Genomic DNA, 17,283 nt, shown 5'->3' on the forward strand with positions numbered 1-17,283 from the left:
GGAGGGCGGAAGCGGTAGGGAAAGCAGTGTGGGATGGGTCGGACGCCGGCAAGGTGGGGATATACGTGGGTGGGCGGGACCTGGGGGAGGTGGGTCCGGTAGGCACCGCCCAGGCTTTTGGCGCCAAAAGCCAAGGACTCTTCTCGCGAGATTCTCGCGAGATACACGGTTTCCCGGCCTCGCGGAGCCCTGTGCTGCGGATACTGCAGTCTCCTCCAGGTGAGAGCGGGCTGGCGGGAGAGTGTTCCCGAGGGGAGAGCTGGCCGAGGGAGTCAGGCTGGGGAGCGGGGATGCCGGGAAGTCGCAAGGAGGGAGTGAGGAAGCAGGAGGACATGACTGAAACGGACCTGGGCTGATCGGGACTGGAGAGGAAGGGAGGCCTGACTGGCTGCGACCTGTGCGGAGAGGAGGTCGGTGGGGATCAGGGCCGGCGCTTTTACTTCTTGTTTACGTTTCGGGTCTGTCTCTCTCTAAACCAGGCCTTTTAGTGCAAGGGAACGTGTGTCAGATACATCTTTACATCTCCAGTTTCTGTACCGGGGCTTCTAAACACTGGAGGCGTCCTGTGAATGTCGAATGAATGAGTGAATAAGGTTGAAGTGAGAGGACAGACAGGGGAGTGAGGATAAGGGGAGGTCGGAGAAGAGAGATGGGATGGGAAGTTTTGTGGTTTTAGGGCTGGGTAGCAAGGAAGTCATTGAGTCAGTTTGGTAGGACTTGCTGGCGACAGGGACTTCTGTTTTGGTGACTTAGAAAAAGTTGGGCATTGGACACCTAAGGGTCTAGGAACGAATTTGGATTTAAAATTTTTTTGTTACTCTTCTGCGAGTCTGAGGACTAGAGGAGCAAGTGAAGAGACCTTCATCAATGTTTAAAAAGAGACTAGGCACCCATTGTCAAGAAGTTAAAGACAGAGCTATCTTTTTTTTTTTTTTTGCGGTACGCGGGCCTCTCACTGTTGTGGCCTCTCCCGTTGCGGAGCACAGGCTCCGGGCGCGCAGGCTCAGCGGCCATGGCTCACGGGCCCAGCCGCTCCGCGGCATGTGGGATCTTCCCGGACCAGAGCACGAGCTCGTGTCCCCTGCATCGGTAGGCGGACTCTCAACCACTGCACCACCAGGGAAGCCCTTTCTTTCTTTTTTTAGTGGCCCATTGCAGTTATTAAATCCTGCTAGACAGAAATTACAAGTATCATTGCCATCAGAACTCTCCCTATCCATAAACTCAGGAACTGAACAGATTCAGATAATTTTTTGAGATATCTTTCCTTCATGAACTCTCATGTTATCCCAAACTCAGGAATCTGATAGATTTGGATAATGCATTACACTACCCATGACCTGAACTCACTAAAAATAATTATCACTATCTGAATTCAGGAAACACATGGATTTGGATAGTGAGGATTCCTGGGCTACCTGCCCTGGCAGTGAAATGAGAAAGCTCAATTGGCCACCTCAATTCTGCTCTCTGGGGCCACCTCCTTGTTCCCCTCCTCCAGGGTCCCAGCCTTGCTCTCCAGGAGCCCCTTCCCTGTGCATTTCCCTCTTGGCCACATTTGAAGTAGGCGTTAGGAGGTGTGCCCTCCTTTGGGGCTGTAGAACTGCTCAGGTTTTCTGCTAGTTCAAGTTGGGAGGACCAAGATCAACAACTGTTTCTTGAGCACTGGCTGTGTATCAGTTTTGGGGATACAGTAGAGGAGCACAGAGACCCACCTTGTCATTGCCCTTTTAGAGCTACAGTCTATTATGGGAGACAGACATTAATCAAATAATCATACAAATAGAACCTAATATTGGAACTGGGTAAGTGCTACAAAACTTGTACTTGACATTTTGAATGCTTGTTATAGGAGGATTTAATTTAGGAAAATTGGGGGAGACTTTTCTGAGGTGATGGTTGAGATCTGAAAGAGATTAGGAGTCAGGGAAGAGCCTTCAAGATAGGAAACTGCTTTTGTAAAGGTCTAGTGGCCTGAGGGATAGAAAGAAAAAGCATGGAGAATGGTGTGAAGTAAGTCTGGAGAAGTAGGAAAGCGCTAAACCCGGCAGGGCCTTGGAGTTTTATCATTATCCTAAGAGCAGTAGGAAGCCATTGAAGTATTTAAGCCTAGCAGTAATGTGATCAGCTTGACATTTCCAAAGGTTCAGTTTAGCTGTAATATGGAGAATGGATTGAAAGGGCAAAATGGATGGGAGTAATGGAGTAATCCAAGCAAGAAGTGTTAGGAAGTGATTGTGGAAATAGGGAGAAATGGACGGACTCAAGGGATAATCTGGAAGTAAAATGGACAGGGTATTTAGGAGGGGGGAATGAAGTGTTAAGGATGACTTGCAGGTTTCTGATGTATAGCTGGATAGGTGTCATTCATTGAATTGGGAAAATTTTAAAGGTTGGTTTTATACATGATGAGTTATAGGTGCCTTTGAGAAATTTTAGGGCTGTAAAATGAGAAGTAGGGATTTAGAGCTGGGATTTGATGCTCAGATGGAGATAAACAAATTAATGGGTCATCTATAAATTAGAGCCATGTGCATAACTGAGTGAAGGGCCTAGGATGAAGTCTTGGATACTAACTGACCAGGTTAGAGGAATATGAATCTGCAAAGGAGATCCAGGAGGAGTGTCCAGGAAGGGAGGAAAGCCAGTTGAGTACTGTATTTCAGGAGTCAACAAAAACACTTTTCCAGAAAAAGGAACTGATCAAAAGTGTCAGATGTTTCTGAGAGGTCAAGTAAGATGGTACTGAAAAGCATTCTTTCAAGTTACCAACTTAAGGATTATTTCCATTTCTTCAAAGGAAACCTTACTAGAAAACCAATATGTAAACAGTATTTTTATTTTTATTTTTCCTTTTTCGGCCCCCCCACACAGCTTATGGCATATTAGTTCCTGGAGCAGGGATTGAACCTGGGCCCTCAGCAGTGAGAACACAGAGCCCTAACCACTGGACTACCAGGGAATTCTCAACAGTATTTTTTTTTTTTTTTTTTTTTTGCAGTACGCAGGCCTCTCACTGTTGTGGCCTCTCCCGTTGCGGAGCACAGGCTCTGGACGTGCAGGCTCAGCGGCCATGGCTCACGGGCCCAGCCGCCCCGCAGCATGTGGGATCTTCCCAGACCGGGGCACGAACCCACGTCCCCTGCATTGGCAGGCGGACTCTCAACCACTGCGCCACCAGGGAAGCCCCCAACAGTATTTTTAAAAAGCTTCTCTGGTTGAAGTGGGGATGAGGTATTGTACCCTGCCTATTTCACACCCCTTTGGACCACAGTTTAAAACCCTCTGAAAAGTTAAAATCATCATTTTATGGTGGGGAAACTCAACAGTTGAGGTAAAATGATTTGCTCATAATCATATAGTTATTTAGTGGTAGGGTCTACATTAGAACTCAGTTCTTCTAATTTCTAACTTTGTTCTTTTTTCCATAACTGTTATCTTCTTCACTTCAGTTCATGATGTGTGAATTTGAAATATGGTTTAACTGACAAACACATGCATTTTGCTGCAAGTGGAACTTAACTGTGTAATAAGAAGACTACTTGGATGCATAAACATGTTTACTTTTTTTTCCCCCTAGAGGAAAAGATGCTAGAACCACAGGAGAATGGCTTGATTGACCTACCAGATTATGAGCACATAGAAGATGAAACTTTTCCTCCATTTCCACCTCCAGCCTCTCCAGAGAGAGGTGGTGAAGGAGCTGAACCTGAAGAAGGTCTGTATAGGGTTCCAAAGTGGTGTCCATGTTCAGCTATCCATCTAACAGCTTAGAAATGATACATTTTATAAATGAGGCTTAAAGTACTTAAGTAATATTAAATCTTGGTATATTTCACCAGAGTTAGGGAGAGGGGCACCTGTTCCTGTACCTCCAAAGAGAACAGTTAAAAGGAACATACCCAAGCTGAATGCTGAGAGGTACATTTACTATTTCCTTAACTATTTATACTTTTCTTTCCATCATTTTTTCCCTCTTACGTTACAAGCTTTTGGTTGGGATGATTTGGAGATCAGACATTTTTCTCAGTTCAGTGGTTAATATTTTGTTCTTCTTATGGTCTTTGTTTGGCCTTGATGGCTTTAGAAAACTTGAAATTTAAAACATATTTCTATTCACAGATTAATTTCAGAGAGAGGGCTTCCAGCATTAAGGCATGTGTTTGATAAGGCAAAATTCAAAGGTAAAGGTCATGAGGTAAGAAAAGTCTGATATTTATTTTAGACCTTTGTTTTTTAAAATATCAATAAGGCTGTGGGCCCATTATCATGTTCTTAGGAATCTTAGAATGTTTCACAGATACCAGCATTCATCATCATGTCTCTTTAGAAACTATGATGTAGTAGAAAGGACACTATCTGAAGACATTTAGGAACTGTAAATCTCTGCACAAATGTACGTTTGGAAATTCTCTTTGAATTGTGTGGTGTGTAGATACAGTTTTTTGCAGATGATATCTTTGTAGAGCTTTGCAGTTTATGAAGTATTTTCAATTATATTCTTTAATTATCAACCTCTGGGGTAGGTGTTGGTCCCATTATGTAGTGAAGGAAACTGAGTTTTTAGAGTTTTAAGCCTCCACTGCCAGTGGTTAAGGGCAGAGCCTCGACTTTCCATTTCACGGCCCAGCTAGAGTAACATTAACACAGCATGAGCATGATCTTGGTGTGGTATTCAGGATAGTTAGAAAGAGGGAAGCAGCTGGAGGCAGACAGCAATTCAGAGGCTATTTCACTACCAGCAGAATGAGGTGAAATAGCCTGGATAGGGTAATAGTAGAGGGATGAACAATATATAATACTTGGAGGTGATTGGGAGGTACAAAAGTAAAAATTAATCCCAAGATTTCAAACCTGGGAGGCTGAAAAATTGTAGTACATTTGCTTAGTTTCGGTGGACAGGAAGGGAGAGTATAAGTCTGTGTCCTGTTTTGCCACAAAACTAAACATAAATCAAGATATTTTAAAACCATGCCCAGCTCGGTTAATTCATTGCTCTTATTGAAATTTTCAGGTAGTAGTGATGAATTGGTGCTTTGAATTTATGACCTCTTCATCATTTTCATAATAAATACTTTAAATGATAAATAAACTTATACGAAGGATAAATATTTTGTGTTCCTTCACTGGGTGAGGTTGGGCTCTGAGTTTGTCTAGTCTTCTGTACTTTGCCTTTGAAAATTCTACTATTTTCTAACGAAGTTGAATCCTCGATGCTTTTTTCTCCATGTATGACTTGGGACTTCACACTGTATTTAGGTATTTCTCTTCTCTGCCCCTTGGGTGTAATGTGATATTGTGAGGTGGCTGATCAGCTACCCCAACAACTGGAAAATGGTCGTAGGTGATTGAACTGAACTTTTTTTTTAATTAAAAAATTTTTTTATTTTATTATTTTTGACTGTATTGGGTCTTCACTGCTGCACGCGAGCTTTCTCTAGTTGCGGCAAGCAGGGGCTACTCTTCATTGCGATGCGCGGGCTTCTCATTGCAGTGGCTTCTCTTGTTGCGGAGCACGGGCTCTAGAGTGCAGGCTCAGTAGTTGTGGCGCACGGGCTTAGTTGCTCCACGGCATGTGGGATCTTCCTGGACCAGGGATCGAACCCGTGTCCCCTGCATTGGCAGGCAGATTCTTATCCACTGTGCTACCAGGGAAGCCCGATAATTGAACTTTTGAAAGAAATTTTATCTTTATCAGAATGAGAATGAAATGACATTATGTTCTCAGCATTACATATTGAGTTATTGGTAGAGTTGATTGTTTTAACCATTAGCTTCTTAGACAAGATCAAATACCACCACAAACAATAATTGCCAACATTTGAGGACTTGCTTTGTGTCAGGCACTTTACTTGTATTACTTAATCCTCCTAACAACCCAATGAGGTATGTATATTCTCGTTTTATTCATGAAGAAAAAGGCACACAGAGGTAAAGTGATTTGTTCAAAGTCACACAGCTATTAAGTGGTAGAATTTAGATTTGAATCTATGCAGTCTGATCCAGAGCTTTTAACCAGTCTCCTATTTTAAAATACTATAAGAAAATAAAAAAATATTGTACAGTAAAATCAGGAATTTGGAACTTTTTTCATTACTCCAGTTTATTAAACTTTGTTTTTCATTTTCATTAAAAAATTTTTTAATGTTAAATTGAAATTTCAAATAATAGAGAGGTATTGTGGTCAGAGAATGTTTATACTGTTCTTGCTAGTCTTTGGTACTTTGCCCTTGGGATTTCTGAATATATTTTCACAGAGCTGATTCTCAATGCTTTCTGTATATCGTTTAGAGACCTGTCAGTTTGTATAGTTATTTCTAAAAGATATCTTGCCATATTTTATTGAAGTTTATTTTCAAGTATTTATAGGTCTGAAAAGACACATGTGATTATCTTTTAACTTTTATTAAGTTTTCATACTGGGTTTCTTTTTTCCTCTGATTTTTAAAAATCTGTCCAGTGCCGTTAGACTGCAGTCCTCTAAGCCAGCAGTCCCCAGCCTTTTTGGCACCAGGGACTGGTTTCGTGGAAGACAGTTTCTCCTGGGGGACGAGGGGTGTGGGGGATGGGTCAGGCGGTAATGTGAGCGATGGGGAGATGAAGCTTCGCTCTCTTGCTCTCCCACTGCTCACCTCCTGCTGTGCGGCCCGGTTCCTAACCCACCGTGGACCAGTCCACGGCCCGGGGTTGGGGACACCTGCTCTAAGCCCTTGATAAATATTTTTCTTCTTAAAGTTTCTTCTAAAAGTTTATTAACCTTATAAATATAAAAGGACACCAGTGACTTTGGTACTATTATTCAGTTCTAAAATCTGCTGACAAGATCAGTTGTGAGAATGAGTCTTCTATTTAGCATTTTTATTTTTATGTTCCAGGCTGAGGACTTGAAGACACTAATCAGACACATGGAGCACTGGGCGCATAGGCTGTTCCCTAAACTGCAATTTGAAGATTTTATTGACAGAGTTGAATATCTGGGAAATAAAAAGGAAGTTCAGGTAGGTGTTGAGATCCTTATGAATATCATTCACAATGCTAAATTGTATAAGGATAGATTAGTGAGGCTAAGTAGCTCTTCGGGGGTCTTCATTTTCAGTCTTAGTAGAGAGAAGGAAAATTAATAGTAGCTATTTGAACAACTTTTTTTGAAACCAATGACCGTTTTCCCCCAAATCTAAGTGAAAATGTAAAAATGTTTTTTATTTTCAGACCTGTTTAAAACGAATCCGACTTGATCTCCCTATTTTACATGAAGATTTTGTTAGCAATAATGGTAAGAATATAGGTTTATCTACTTTATAATAATTTTGCTTTTAGAAATGGATCTAGTTGGGGTAGGTAGTGTTACAGGACTGGGTTCTTAGTCTATTTTGAGTATATAATTAAAGTACAGTAAATAGGAATGAGTTCAGATGCCTTGGTATGTCTAGAACGTTGTGCATGATATTTGTTTCTTAAAGACATGGTGGTATGCCGTTAAGAGATGTTGTAAAATATATTTAGCCACAGAACATGAGCTTTTGAGAACTCATGATGATGACCCATTGATCCTTTGTAGTGCTTGCTAAAAAAAAATATATAAGATACAGTGTTCATATACATGTCCACCATTATAAAAAAGTGGCTCTGAGAAAGTAGGCAGAACAATTTGATGATGAAATAGGTCACAACTCACACAAGAGTACAGATCTTGTATATAGGACTTTAATTAGACCTATGTGACGGTTCCTGGTATTGATTGCATTTGTTAGTTGTACAATGCAACCATAGGCAGTCACACACATCAAAACATATGGTTCCTGCCGACAGGGTCTGTATAGTTATCAGATTTTCTGTGCGATGGCTCCATACATGTTTGTTTCTTGTTTTTAAAAAATTTAATAGATGTAGCAGAAAATACAGGCTCCATATAGAATCCCCCCAAATTTATAAACTGCTTTTAAAAGTGTGAAGGATTGTGATTTAAATAATCCAAGATTTAATTATTTGGTAAGGTATGGTATGAATTGATGGCATGGGATTTGATAGATGGAAAGGAATTAGTGATTAGAGTCTAAATCACACAGCATATACTACTGGGTCAGTTAGCTTATTCATTTAACTTTTTGAGCTGCGTACTATGTGCTAAAGGTTCAGGGATAAAGATGAATGCGATCAGACCCCTTGCTTCATGGGCTAACAGACCGTGAACTAGTAACATGCCAGTAGTCTCCAAGGTGCTGTAATTGGAGAAGAACAGGGGACAGTGTATGGGGCAAAGGAGAACACAGTTACTTTTTTTTTTTTTTTTTTTTTTATGTCCATGCCGCTCTTTCACTTTGTCACAGCTTACCCTTCCCCCTCCCCATATCCTCAAGTCCATGCTCTAGTAGGTCTGTGTCTTTATTCCTGTCTTACCCCTATGTTCTTGATGACATTTTTTTCTTAAATTCCATATATATGTGTCAGCATACAGTATTTGTCTTTCTCTTTCTGACTTACTTCACTCTGTATGACAGACTCTAGGTCCATCCACCTCATTACAAATAGCTCAATTTCATTTCTTTTTATGGCTGAGTAATATTCCATTGTATATATGTGCCACATCTTCTTTATCCATTCATCCGATGATGGACACTTAGGTTGTTTCCATCTCCGGGCTATTGTAAATAGGGCTGCTATGAACATTTTGGTACATGTCTCTTTTTGAATTATGGTTTTCTCAGGGTATATGCCCAGTAGTGGGGTTGCTGGGTCATATGGTAGTTCTATTTGTAGTTTTTTAAGGAACCTCCATACCGTTCTCCATAGTGGCTGTACCAATTCACATTCCCACCAGCAGTGCAAGAGTGTTCCCTTTTTTCCACACCCTCTCCAGCATTTATTGTTTCTAGATTTTTTGATGATGGCCATTCTGACTGGTGTGAGATGATATCTCATTGTAGTTTTGATTTGCATTTCTCTAATGAGTAAAGATGTTGAGCATCCTTTCATGTGTTTGTTGGCTGTCTGTATATCTTCTGTGGAGAAATGTCTATTTAGGTCTTCTGCCCATTTTTGGATTGGGTTGTTTGTTTTTTTGCTATTGAGCTGCATGAGCTGCTTATAAATTTTGGAGATTAATCCTTTGTCAGTTGCTTCATTTGCAAATATTTTCTCCCATTCTGAGGGTTGTCTTTTCGTCTTGTTTATGGTTTCCTTTGCTGTGCAAAAGCTTTGAAGTTTCATTAGGTCCCATGTGTTTATTTTTGTCTTTATTTCCATTTCTCTAGGAGGTGGGTCAAAAAGGATCTTGCTGTAACACAGTTACTTTTACCTAGGGGAGGGGAAAGCTTGGTAGGAGAGGGGAAAGCTTCACAGAGGAGGTATCACAAGTACTTTAAATGATAAGCAGTAGAAGTTAGGCAGAGGTGATTTTGGATAGAGGCAGCCACTTAATGCAGAGGCATAAATGAACATGGCACCATTCATGGAATTACAGGCAAGTTGCGGTATAGGGTACATAGAGGAGGCCTGTATCAGAGAGCCTTGTTTGTTGTTGAATCTGTTTTCTTTGTATCCTAAGAGAATAGTCTCCAGACTTTTGCATGAGGCACTACAACAGTAAAAATGTTTTGAACATTTTATTTTTCTAATACATGTACTGCTGTACTGATATGGTATATAATGTACATTTTTTATCTTAACCTTACAGTTTTAAAGTAAGAACAATATGATTGAATATTCTACTGAATAATTTTTACCAAAAGTTTGGGGCTAATACTTTTTGATCAGTGGTTTGAAGGTTTGGTTGTAGATTCAGTTTTTTCTCCCAAATCTTGGTTTTCACCTTTCTAAGATGCGTAAACCCAAATGGAAGTAGAGCATCATTAACTGCGCTTAGTAAATCTTGGTATTCATCTTTCAGTCTCATTCACCAGTGCAAGGACTTTTGTTGAAGTTTACTCGCAAATTTTCATCTGCCCCTTTTCAATCGTTTTACTTAAAATTAGTCAGTTTTTATATTTTTATATTTTTAGCACGTGTCGTCATGCCATTCCTCTGCTCAGAGCCCTTTAGTGGCTCCTTATTTCTTCAAAGTAAAAGCCACAGTCTTTATATTGTCCTACTTGGCCCTATAGAATCTTATTTTTCTGTCCTTATCCCATTCCTCTTGCCTCCCTGATGGTATCTTTACTATTCCGTTGCTTCAGCCACTTGCATCCTAGCTGTTCCTTGAGCCTTCCAGGCATATTTCTGTCTTAAGGCTTTTGCACTCTGCCTTGAACACTGTCCTTTGCCCTCCCTCCTGCCCCTAAATCTGCATGGCTAACTCTCACCCTCGTCAAACTGTTTTCAAATGTCAGTTCAGTGAAGTCTCCCCTACCACACTGTTAAAATTGGACCCCCAGCCCCATTCCTGATTTCACTATGCTTTTTTAAAATAGCTCTTATTTCCCTTTAATTATTATGTAGTTTGCTTATCTGTTAGTTTATATGTACCAGAGTGATGGCATCCTGTAGCACATTGAATATTTCTGGCTTTAGCTTCTTTGCCACAATAGCTTGCCTACGAATGTGGCAGTGAATGAATTTCATGTGTGGTTCTAATTTTTTTTAATGCCACTTTTATCCTAGTCAAAAGTGGTTATATTCACATGGATTTTCTGTTAAGACATTGTTTGTACTAAAGAGGTCATTTACTGTTGAAGAGATCTTTCCTTTCATGGCTCACAGAAAAGTATTGAATAGTTTTTTATGTATTTCATTACTATTAATTCAGAATCCTATAAGCCCTATAAGGTGAAGCATATTAGAAATCCTGTATATTGCATAATTGGTTCTAATACTTGTTTCTTAACTTTTCCAGCAATGTTTTCTAAATGTACTCCATCAATATTTCCTGACAAAGGAATGTATTTTAGTTTCTTGACACATTTTTTTCCATATCAGGAAGAAAAAGTGTATGGCTTTCTGTCTTTCACTATTAAGGAAGAAACCTCAAAAGGGGCTTAGGTTGTAAAATGCTGGATTAAATACATGATTTTTAAACCTCACTGGTTTGTCTTTATGTTTTAAATGTTTTGCTAGTTGTGATGGTTTTTACTGGCATTAGCTAATACCTCATTGTACAATATGTACATAGGACAAGGAGAGTAATTGTAAACTCATATTTCAAATGGCGGTCATGGTGATATGAAGTTTTTTTTTACCTACTTGTCAGATCTGATGAGGTTATTTATTATTTTTTTAACACCATAATGTGAATGATACAGAGAGAAGGTGAAGTGGCAGCTTTGCCATCTTCTTAGTTCTTGCTTGTACTTCTGTTATCTTCTACCTACAGGTGTTCTGTTATTTTGCAGAAATCTTCTAAAGCTACCACTTGTGCATTTTGTTAGGGTTGTTTTGGTTAAAATAGATAGTATGTCAGGTTGCTTAACTGGGTAGTCAGAATTAGCTATATATCATAGTATGCTGAAATTAAAAAATGAGTGAGGACCCAATTCCACCCTTCCACAGTATGAGCTTGCTGTCTTGAAGGTAGCTTACAGACCAGATGATTAGCTGTCATATGGATAAGTGATAGTTTGTCACTGCCAGTTCTTTTAAATATAAGTTAGTAAAACTTAATTTTTTGTAATTCTTAAATGAAATATAAATGGAGGATCTAGTATTTACATTTCATACCCTGTGGATCATTTTAGGAACATCCTACTTTGAGATAACTGGTGTACAGGGCTTTAAGAATTTATTAAGACTAATCATGTAGAGAGCACTGAATTTTTTAAAAAGTTAACTTGGAAGTATGTCCACAGATCTCTAAATTTCTTCCCCTTTTTCACTTTGTGTCTCAGTTTTACCGTACACAAAAAATAGCCTATATAAAATCATTACTGTGTATCATACAGACAATATGGCAAGCTACTAAAATGTTTTTAATATAAAACAAGGATAGGGCTTCCCTGGTGGTGCAGTGGTTAAGAATCCGCCTGCCAATGCAAGGAACATGGGTTCGAGCCCTGGTCCAGGAAGATCCCACATGCTGCAGAGCAACTAAGCCCGTGCTCCACAACTACTGAGCTTGTGCTCTAGAGCCCACAAGCCACAACTACTGAAGCCCGCGCACCTAGAGCCTGTGCTCCACAAGTGAAGCCACCGCAGTGAGAAACCCACACACCGCAAGGAAGAGTAGCCCCCACTCGCCGCAACTAGAGAAGAAGCCTGCACGCAGCAACAAAGACCCAACACAGCCAAAAATAAATAAATAAATAAATAAAATTTAAAAATACACTATAAGGATATACTTTGGATTCTTTAAGTTCTTTTATTAGCAACTAAGAACTTTTGCTTTCTGTTCATGCATGTTTTTAAACTAGTATTCCATTTGACTTAAAATGCCTTTTTAAAGTGATTAATAAATATTCCTTCTACTTGTTTGAATCAAGCATGTATTTGTAACATTCTCATACCTCACAAATTGTTACTTCAGGTCTGGCACCTTGTTGCTTTAAACCGGTTTTCAGTTAATAGCTGCATAAACTCTTTTTTCTAACTAGTTTAACACTACAGATGTACTAATTTTTTCTTTTCTACTGCAGATGAAGTAGGGGAAAATAATGGCCATGGTGTAACTGCTACTGAGTTAGATCCCTTTCTGACAAACTCATCTGAAAGTGCAAAGTTTGCTTCTGAGTCGAGTAGAAGTCTAACAGAAGAACAACAACAAAGAATTGAGAGAAATAAACAACTGGCCTTGGAAAGAAGACAGGCAAAGCTACTGAGTAATAGTCAGTCCCTAGGAAACGGTAAATTTTATGCTGGATTTTATGTGCTACCATTAATATATCAAGGGCATGTTAGAAATTTTAACTTATTTACTCTTCACCAAAATAAAATACCTCTAGGTATAGGCAAATGTGATATAGTATATTAAGCTTATGTATATTTGAGAGAGAGTGGACTTGAGAGCTAGCTGGAATCCTCAAAGAATATGCATCCAGGACGGTTTTCTGGGTAGCTGAGTGTCTCTTAAAAAATTGTTTTAATCATTTAAAATTTATTCTGGATCTTTCGAAAACATGTTCTTCCCTGACTCCTTAAAACATGTGACATATAGTTTTATCTTTATGATAATTAAAACATTACTGTGGTACTTTACTAAACATATAAAATTCTCTGTACCCATTGAGGACTTTAGAGCCATTTGCTGTGAAGTGAATAGGTCCAAAAATGCTTTTTATTGTAGCGTTTCACTTCTGTTGTGAGCCGTCATGTTTGATTTCTTGTTGATGCTCTTGTCTCTTTTAAAACTGCCTTAAAATTTGCTGTTTTTTAAACAGACTGTGGGTTTGGAAACTAGACAAGTTTGTTAAAACTATATTTAAAAATAATTGCAAATTGGTTTTGAATGAAGCACGCACAGTCGCATTTATCTTTGTCAATTTCCAATCCAGTTTTTTCCTTTTGAAATGGGAAAATAGGAATTACAGTAAGTAGTGAAGATTACATGTTGTAAAACAAGTTTCACCCAAAATAATGAAATTCTCAAGTGAAAAATATTCAGTGGTATTATTATGATTTTTTCCAGTTAGAATGATTTTTTTTTTAACATCTTTATTGGAGTAAAATTGCTTTACAATGTTGTGTTCGTTTCTGGTGTTTAACAAAATGAATCAGCTACACATATACATATATTCTGATATCTCCTCCCTCTTGTATCTCCCTCCCACCCTCTCTATCCCACCCCTCTGGGTGGTCACAAAGCACCGAGCTGATCTCCCTGTGCTATGCGGCTGCTTCCCACTAGCTATCTATTTTACATTTGATAGTGTATATATGTCAATGCCACTCTCTCACTTCGTCCCAGCTTACCCTTCCACCTCCCCATGTCCTCAAGTCTATTCTCTACGTCTGCATCTTTATTCCTGTCCTGTCCCTATGTTCATCAGAACCATTTTTTTTTTTTTAGATTCCATATATATGTGTTAGCATACGGTATTTGTTTTTCTCTTCCTGACTTCACTTTGTATGAGACTCTAGGTCCATCCACCTCACTACAAATAACTCAATTTCATTTCTTTTTATGGCTGAGTAATATTCCATTGTATATATGTGCCACATCTTCTTTATCCATTCATCTGTCGATGGACACTTAGGTTGCTTCCATGTCCTGGCTGTTGTAAATAGTGCTGCAATGAACATTGTGGTACGTGACTCTTAAAAATATGGAACGCTTCACGAATTTGTGTCATACTTGCACAGGGGCCATGCTAATCTTCTCTATCATTCCAATATTAGTATATGTGCTGCTGAAGTGAGCATTAATTTTTTAAGTTTCTGTAAAATTTTTTTAAATTATTTATTTATTTTTGTTTGGCTGCATTGGGTCTTTGTTGCTGCACGCGGGCTTTCTCTAGTTGGAGCAAGCGGGGGCTACTCTTTTTTTTTTTTTTTTTGCGGTACGCAGGCCTGTCACTGTTGTGGCCTCTCCCGTTGCGGAGCACAGGCTCAGTGGCCATGGCTCACGGGCCCAGCTGCTCCGTGGCATGTGGGATCTTCCCGGACCGGGGCACGAACCCGTGTCCCGTGCATCGGCAGGTGGACTCTCAACCACTGTGCCACCAGGGAAGCCCTGGGGGGCTACTCTTCATTGCAGTGTGCAGGCTTCTCATTGCAGTGGCTTCTCTTGTTGTGGAGCATGGCCTCTAGGTGCATGGGCTTCAGTAGTTGCAGCACGTGGGCTCAGTAGTTGCGGCATGTGGGCCCTAGAGCACGGGCTTCTGTAGTTGAGGCTCGTGGTCTCTAGAGCGCAGGCTCAGTAGTTGTGGTGCACGGGCTTAGTTGCCCCATGGCATGTGGGATCTTCCCAGACCAGGGATCGAACCTGTGTCTCCTATATTAGCAGGAGGATTCTTAACCACTGTGCCACCAGGGAAGTCTAGGATGAATTTAACTTTTAACTTAACAAATGGATGTTTTGTACTACCTTGTGAAAAATTTAATGAAGATACAACTATTGTTGATGACAGTTCTTCCTTGCTGTCATTATCAAAGTTTACATGGCAATAAGCATTTTAAGGCTCATCTTCTATTTATAATATATGACTTTAAGGGACTTCCCTGGTGGTGTAGTGGATAGGAATCCGCCTGCCAGTGCAGGGGACATGGGTTCAATCTCTGGTCCAGGAAGATCCCACATGCCATGGAGCAACTAAGCCTGTGCGCCACAACCACTGAGCCTGTGCTCTAGAGCCCATGAGCCACAACTACTGAGTTCTTGTGCCACAGCTACTGAAGCCCACGTGCCCTAGAGCCCATGCTCCGCAACAAGAGAGACCACTGCAATGAGAAGCCCACGCACTGCAACTAGAGAAAGCCCGTGCAAAGCAACAAAGACCCAACGCAGCCAAAAAAAAATAAAAATTAAACAAAAGATATTTATAATATGACTTTAAAATTTTTCACTAGAAATGAGTATCTTAAATGTTCTTTACTGTAGACCACTTTGACATACATCTCATAAGAACATTTGATTTTTTAAAACTTCTATCTAGTAGTGATTTTTTAAATGAGAACAGCTGTGTTTGACTATGGTTCAAAAGTCTGAGTTCAAGACTTGCATTTTGAATGGATTTTATACATGTATAAAAATGGCTTTATTTGGAATTATCATAATTAACATTAACTAAAGTGATTGTAGATTTCATCTCTACTGATTTAAACTTGTGAAGAAGTTTGTATTAGGTAAGATTGGATCAGGTGCTTGTAATGAATAATAATGATTTCTCTTGCAGACTTGTTAATGAACACACCCAGTACACAGACACCTGAAGAGGGTAGTACAGGTGAAGAGCAAAAGGAGGAAGAATCAAATGGATTTAACAAAGACCTTCTAGACGATCCACATAATGATGCTGCTGCCAATACTGTAAATGAAGAGGAGGCATTAAAAATAGAGAAAATGCAACTGGACCAGTCCTTTTAAAATATATAATAGTAACTTAAGGCTTCATCTAGAAATGTTACTGAGGTTGGATAGGCCTCAAATGAGAAAATCTATTAACTTGCTATCTTCCAAATTTGAGATGACTTTGCATTTTGCCTACTTTGAGTGAAAATCCTTATATAGTGAAACTTTTATAGATTCCTGTTTAAAATCTGGTATTATTTATACTTGTTTCTTATTCACTTTCATTGTCTATTTATTCTCCTTAGTGTTTATTTTTATATGGGTATGACCTTGTAAAAATGATTGGTAGTTAATAAGTAGCTTCCACTGCTAGTGTGCCATTGAATGCCCTGTTTTTACTAAACTGGGTGGTGTTTTAAGATGTAAATATATAATAAATGCTAATGTTCTTTTTTTCTTTTTAAATAAAAAGCTCACAAACTATCCCTAGAGGCTTTATAAAAGTTTCTCATTGCTATTTAGTTCTACACTTTACACTTTTGGTAATATGTTCACAGTTGTTATATGTTTACATGTCTTTTGAGGAGTCACTTTAATACTTAAAGGGCCACATGAAAAGCTGATACATTGCCTGGCCTGCATAGGTGCTGGGGACGTTCACATGCTCCTTGGTACCTTACTGACTAGTTAGTTGGAGAGAAACTTGCAAAGTATAATGGGGAACACAGAGCACATAAGGAGGATTCGGTGGAGATGCCAAGGATTGGGAAGAACATGTACAATAATATAGAAATGAAAATCTAGGAAATGAGAGATTTGGGAATGGTGAATATGAGGCTGAAGTGTTAGGGCCACGTGGTGGGAGGACATAATTGGAGTTTTTCCTGCCTGAGTTTATCAACTTGGTGGAAGGGTAGTTGCAGATAGAAAGTACCACGTTGAGAATCAAGTTTAAAGGTTGGTCTGGTTCTTAGCAGGAGAGTCCCATGGGGGAGAGGGAAAGGCAAAGCTAGTTTTTACAAACTAGGACATGGGAAGGTTGCTTTTTGGGGGGAAGACTGGCAGAGTGATGGTGCTAAGTAACAAGTCTCCAGCAAGGGCAACTGCAATGCAACTCATCATTTGAGGAGAGGGTGGGAATGGAGGTTTGAGAGAATAGACCTTACCCTATGCACCCCACCCTGCTCCCTATGCCCTATCCCCAATTGGTGCTGGGAACAGCAGGGGTGACTGAGTCAAATACGAAATAGGGAGTTTTAAAGTGGATACGTGGACAGGACAGAGCTTATTATCTGAAGGTGACTGAAAAGTTAATCTGGCAGATGTCAGAGGGGCCTATGACCCAAATGGCCCAGTGTAGCAATTACTGGAAAGATTAATACTGTAAAAGAATGGATTTGAAACAAGCTAAC

General features: G+C 39.7%; 1 protein-coding gene and 2 non-coding genes across 5 annotated transcripts; 2 read left to right on the forward strand and 1 right to left on the reverse strand.

Moving 5' to 3' along the window:
• Positions 1-155: 155 nt before the first annotated feature.
• Positions 156-16,354, forward strand: TIPIN (TIMELESS interacting protein). 3 transcript variants are annotated; one of them, XM_060095214.1, is made up of 8 exons: positions 156-219; positions 3,581-3,718; positions 3,843-3,921; positions 4,123-4,198; positions 6,876-6,998; positions 7,210-7,273; positions 12,561-12,767; positions 15,756-16,354. In XM_060095214.1, exons 2-8 carry the CDS (start codon positions 3,589-3,591, stop codon positions 15,944-15,946), a joined length of 870 nt encoding a protein of 289 aa, XP_059951197.1. In that variant the 5' UTR covers positions 156-219; positions 3,581-3,588; the 3' UTR covers positions 15,947-16,354. The 3 variants fall into 3 exon arrangements, with proteins under 3 accessions (XP_059951197.1, XP_059951196.1, XP_059951198.1); XM_060095213.1 differs by lacking the exon at positions 156-219 and adding an exon at positions 226-410; XM_060095215.1 differs by lacking the exons at positions 156-219; positions 3,843-3,921 and having other exon boundaries at positions 3,634-3,718.
• LOC132489677 (small Cajal body-specific RNA 14) lies at positions 7,719-7,854 on the forward strand. The gene has a single exon (XR_009532068.1). It is a non-coding gene; the product is annotated as a small Cajal body-specific RNA 14 (non-coding RNA).
• LOC132489657 (U6 spliceosomal RNA) lies at positions 14,181-14,283 on the reverse strand. The gene has a single exon (XR_009532050.1). It is a non-coding gene; the product is annotated as a U6 spliceosomal RNA (small nuclear RNA).
• Positions 16,355-17,283: the final 929 nt, after the last annotated feature.

This window comes from Mesoplodon densirostris, chromosome 4 (assembly GCF_025265405.1).
Source record: "Mesoplodon densirostris isolate mMesDen1 chromosome 4, mMesDen1 primary haplotype, whole genome shotgun sequence".
In the NCBI taxonomy this organism is placed as follows: Eukaryota; Metazoa; Chordata; class Mammalia; order Artiodactyla; family Ziphiidae; genus Mesoplodon; species Mesoplodon densirostris.

What these genes read in the sequence shown, in the direction of transcription:
- TIPIN (XM_060095214.1), top strand. Translation starts at nt 3,589, where the DNA reads ATGCTAGAACCACAGGAGAATGGCTTGATTGACCTACCAGATTATGAG. An exon ending in CCCAAGCTGAATGCTGAGAG is followed by an intron (nt 3,922 to 4,122) that starts GTACATTTACTA and finishes TTCTATTCACAG; the next exon opens with ATTAATTTCAGAGAGAGGGC. An exon ending in GAAATAAAAAGGAAGTTCAG is followed by an intron (nt 6,999 to 7,209) that starts GTAGGTGTTGAG and finishes TTTTATTTTCAG; the next exon opens with ACCTGTTTAAAACGAATCCG.